Source organism: Trifolium pratense, linkage group LG1 (assembly GCF_020283565.1).
Source record: "Trifolium pratense cultivar HEN17-A07 linkage group LG1, ARS_RC_1.1, whole genome shotgun sequence".
Classification (NCBI taxonomy): Eukaryota; Viridiplantae; Streptophyta; class Magnoliopsida; order Fabales; family Fabaceae; genus Trifolium; species Trifolium pratense.
Genome location: NC_060059.1, coordinates 29954059 through 29957974, shown reverse-complemented (window position 1 = coordinate 29957974; position 3916 = coordinate 29954059). Strand labels below are relative to the sequence as shown.

Below are 3916 nucleotides of genomic sequence, written 5' to 3'. Positions count from 1 at the left end.
TTTTCAAATAGTTTAACGACGAGTTAAACATCTCATCAAATATTAAAAACTACCTTTGAGCAAGTATGAATAGAAATCTACTTATGACTTAGCTAAAAACACCAATCAATGCATTGGAAAACATTACACACCACCAAGTACTTTAGCTGTTACAAAGCATGATCTTTAAGTACGTTCATTATCCTGTAACACTGCACAAGTTTGTGAATAACTTGTGATAACCATTTTAAGCTTAGACTAAAATCTCTAAATAGCTTATTTGTTTTAACTTGAATAAAGCAACTTATGACATATAGTTTTCTGCTACATTGATGTGTATAGAAGTGGTGAACATGTTTTTCCTTGCTCAAGAATATTGTAATAAAAAAAGAACAATTAATCCTTAAATACTTGAAACTGGGTATAATAATAACAATATCTTATACCTTAAAAAAAGTTAACAATATCTTAGAAATTCTGAAACTACAAAAATTGTGACCAAGTCTTTTAACACACTTCATCATGAAACAAAAGTGACAAACCAGACGCTCGGCTAAATTAAAAGGACTACTCCAAAGCAATCAAAACATTTTCAAACAACAGGGACTGCAGCTGAAACCTCAATATCATTTGACACGGCAGCAGCAGACTGGATGTACTCTTCCTCCTCCTTTGGAGTGTGAATGGTGACAATATCAGGGAGAGGAGTTTTAGGACCTTGTTTACCTTTAGGATCCCAATCAAGCATGATCTTAACTTTAATACCAAGAACACCCTGAAACACAATAAAGTAAAAATTATTAGCAACATAAACCCATAACAAACCATATGAATCAACATTTTCAAGTATCTGTCCATGAGCAAACCTGTCTAAGGAGCACATGTCTCACTGCAGAGTCAATGTAGTCCTTGACTGGTTGTCCAGAAGAAATCATGTAACCATCCTTGAATTTCATGGATTTGGCTCTCTGGGCTCTTAATTTTCCACTGACAATAACCTGCGCAAATGTAAAGCCAATTACAACCAATAGTCATTACATAAAGCAATAATATAAACAGGGGTTCAAAGCAGTTTCTGTATAACGGACCTCACAACCCTTGGCCCCACTTTCCATGACAAATCTCAAAACACCATAGCAAGCCCTGAAACAGCATAAAACCATAGTTGAAAATTAATTGTACCATTTGACACATGCAATACAATTAGCCAATTATGTTTTGAGAAATAGAAAATTAGACAAGAGTGAACTGGCTTGGTTGGTATTCAATCATAGGATCATAGTCACAACACTCACACATCGAGAAAATCATGCTAAAGCAGCTGGTATTCAATCATAGGATCAAGTAGTCACAGATAAAAAGAAATCAATGCACCAAATTGGTTGGCACACCACAAAGCATCTAAGGCTAGTCTAGTTTAGATTAAGATTGAAAATTCATTCTATTCTCTAAAGAAAATAAGAAAAATTCATTCTATTCTCTAAGAAAATATGAGCAACCTTGGTCTAGTCCCACATAGAAAAAAGTCTACAAATAGTCCCTAAATTACAAAATCAAGACAACGCCAGCCTCTTTGTTAGGGTCTTAACTCTTAAATCAATCAACGAGTCTTCAATCATGGAAAACAAACAAACATGCAAAAAATAATTTCCAATTGTTTCCCAATAATGTAATGGAGTTGGCATACTGCAAAGAGAGAACGATATTCTCTCTTTCAGAGATAAAAATGATGTTTTCATCAAAATCAATATAATACACACTCTTTAATGGCATGTTTTGCAATGAAAATATACAAATTATATTAGTCGATACAAATTAATTCATAAAGATTTATAGCACGTCCAATATATTAGATATATACCTGCGGACGGCAAGACCACCAAGGAGCTTGTAACGAAGAGACTCAGCCTGAGCAATGGCACAAAGTCCTCTGTTGTTAACCTTCTCAGCATAAAGTTCAACACTGTTCTCGGGGAACTTAAACCTCTTCTGTACCACTGAGGTAAGTTCTCTAATCCTCCTTCCCTTCTCACCTATACATCATAAAAACCCAAAATGAATCCAAAATCATATTATCTTATATCACAAATTAAAACCCAAAATAAAATATAACCGATATATCACTAGGAAAAAAAACCTCAAAGTAATGCCATCAAATATTATTATCATACATCATTAGGAAAAATCCAAATAAAACCAAAAACATATATTAATATATAACATTATCATATATATCATAAGAATAAACACCAAAATGAAACAAAATTAAAAAAAAAAAAAAAAAAAAAAAAAAAAAAAAACATAATTTCATAACAATTATCATAAATCAGATTGAACCAAAGTAATTAAAATTGGAAAATTGATGAATCAAGTTACCAAGAACAGCTTGGGTACGAGTAGCTCTGATGATGATTTCAGTGCGCATCGGTGTAACCCTAACTTCAACACCTGAATAACCATCCTCAGCAAGCTCTCTTGTCAAAACCTCATTCAATTCAGCGAAGAAAACTCCGTCTGCGACGAACTGCAACACATAAACAAATCAAATCAATTTGAGAATCAAAAAGAGTGATGAAATTGAATAAGATTGACGAATCTTAGAACTAACCTTTCGCTTTTTGCTCATTTGAGTTGCCATGATTGAGATTCGGAATGAAACTGAAGTCCGCAGCTAGGGAAAAGATGCGCAAGCACGATGACTGCAAAAACCCTAGCGTTTGATGAGTGCGGAAAATGGTTAAGGATGGAATTTATATGGGGGGTTTGATTAATCGAACGGTGATAATGGTTTTAAGAAATCAACGGATGATATGACGCTACTTTAATTTATGATTAAAAAAAAAAAAAAACTTATTTAGGTTTAATTATTTTGAGTTTAATCTGTAAAAAAAAATTATTTTGAGTTTAAATGACACTATCACTGTAAATTAATTTTACACCAGCAACTAATATGAATGATTCAATTTCCTATGTCATATGTTAAGAAAATGGAGTTAACTGTAGTGACGTGGTAGAAAATATGTTTTTTTTTAAGGTGGTAGAAAACATGTTTGTGATTAGTTGACACAACTTGACGGTGTAAAATTATTTTATATTGTCGACGTATATTTTTTTTTCCCTATTTTGTATACTGTATATAAAAAAATAATATTTTTTATATTGTACCTATTTTTAAATTTTTAAAGAGATTGATTTAAGGAAAATTATATTGACTTGTTTTGAGGTATGGAATAGAATAGATAATGACATTACTCTGCATTAAGATCTCAACCATTGATTGTTTATGTTTACATGTTGAGGTCAATGTCAATAAAAAATAATTTGGATGGTGAAGATTAACATTGGACCATCTCCGGTGAATTCCTCACGAGAAACAATCTTCTATCTTTAAAGTATGTTAAAATGTCACACCTCATTCTATTATTTAACATGACACTTGTTGATGTATCATAAATATATGTGTCTAGGGTCAATTTTGTTTTAAAATCATTCTTTTTTGACGTATGTTAAAATGTCATGGGAGATAATCCTCTCTCTTTGAAGTAGGTTAAAATCTCAGTAACACCCGCTTCTATTATTTACACGACACTTATTGATGTATCAAAGAGATAGGTGGTTTAGGGTCTATTTTGTCATAAAATCATCCCTTCAAATCATTTCTTCCTTTTCTTTTAGTCAAATAAGTATGATTTTTACATATATTTAGTGTTGCTTTACATTCATTTTTCATAACTACATCATCTTAATACGACATTGTTTATCTGATTTTACATCTTAGTGTGGTGTATTTGTTTTACTATTTTGATGCAGTGTTTATTTATTTTATGTTGAATGATAAATTCCATAGTTACACGAATGTTGATGGAAATAGAGAACAAGTAAGTAAAACAAAGTCGAGACCACTTAAAAAACGGTGAAGTTACCTTGTTGTTGTTGT

General features: G+C 31.8%; 1 protein-coding gene across 1 annotated transcript; it reads right to left on the bottom strand.

Annotated features, from left to right (window-relative positions):
• Nucleotides 1-355: 355 nt before the first annotated feature.
• LOC123884537 (40S ribosomal protein S3-3) lies at nucleotides 356-2735 on the bottom strand. The gene is made up of 6 exons (XM_045933653.1): nucleotides 2588-2735; nucleotides 2356-2503; nucleotides 1841-2012; nucleotides 1068-1122; nucleotides 846-977; nucleotides 356-754 (listed from the first exon to the last, which is right to left on the bottom strand). Exons 1-6 carry the CDS (start codon nucleotides 2615-2617, stop codon nucleotides 572-574), a joined length of 720 nt encoding a protein of 239 aa, XP_045789609.1. The 5' UTR covers nucleotides 2618-2735; the 3' UTR covers nucleotides 356-571.
• Between the last annotated feature and the right edge of the window lie 1181 nt (nucleotides 2736-3916).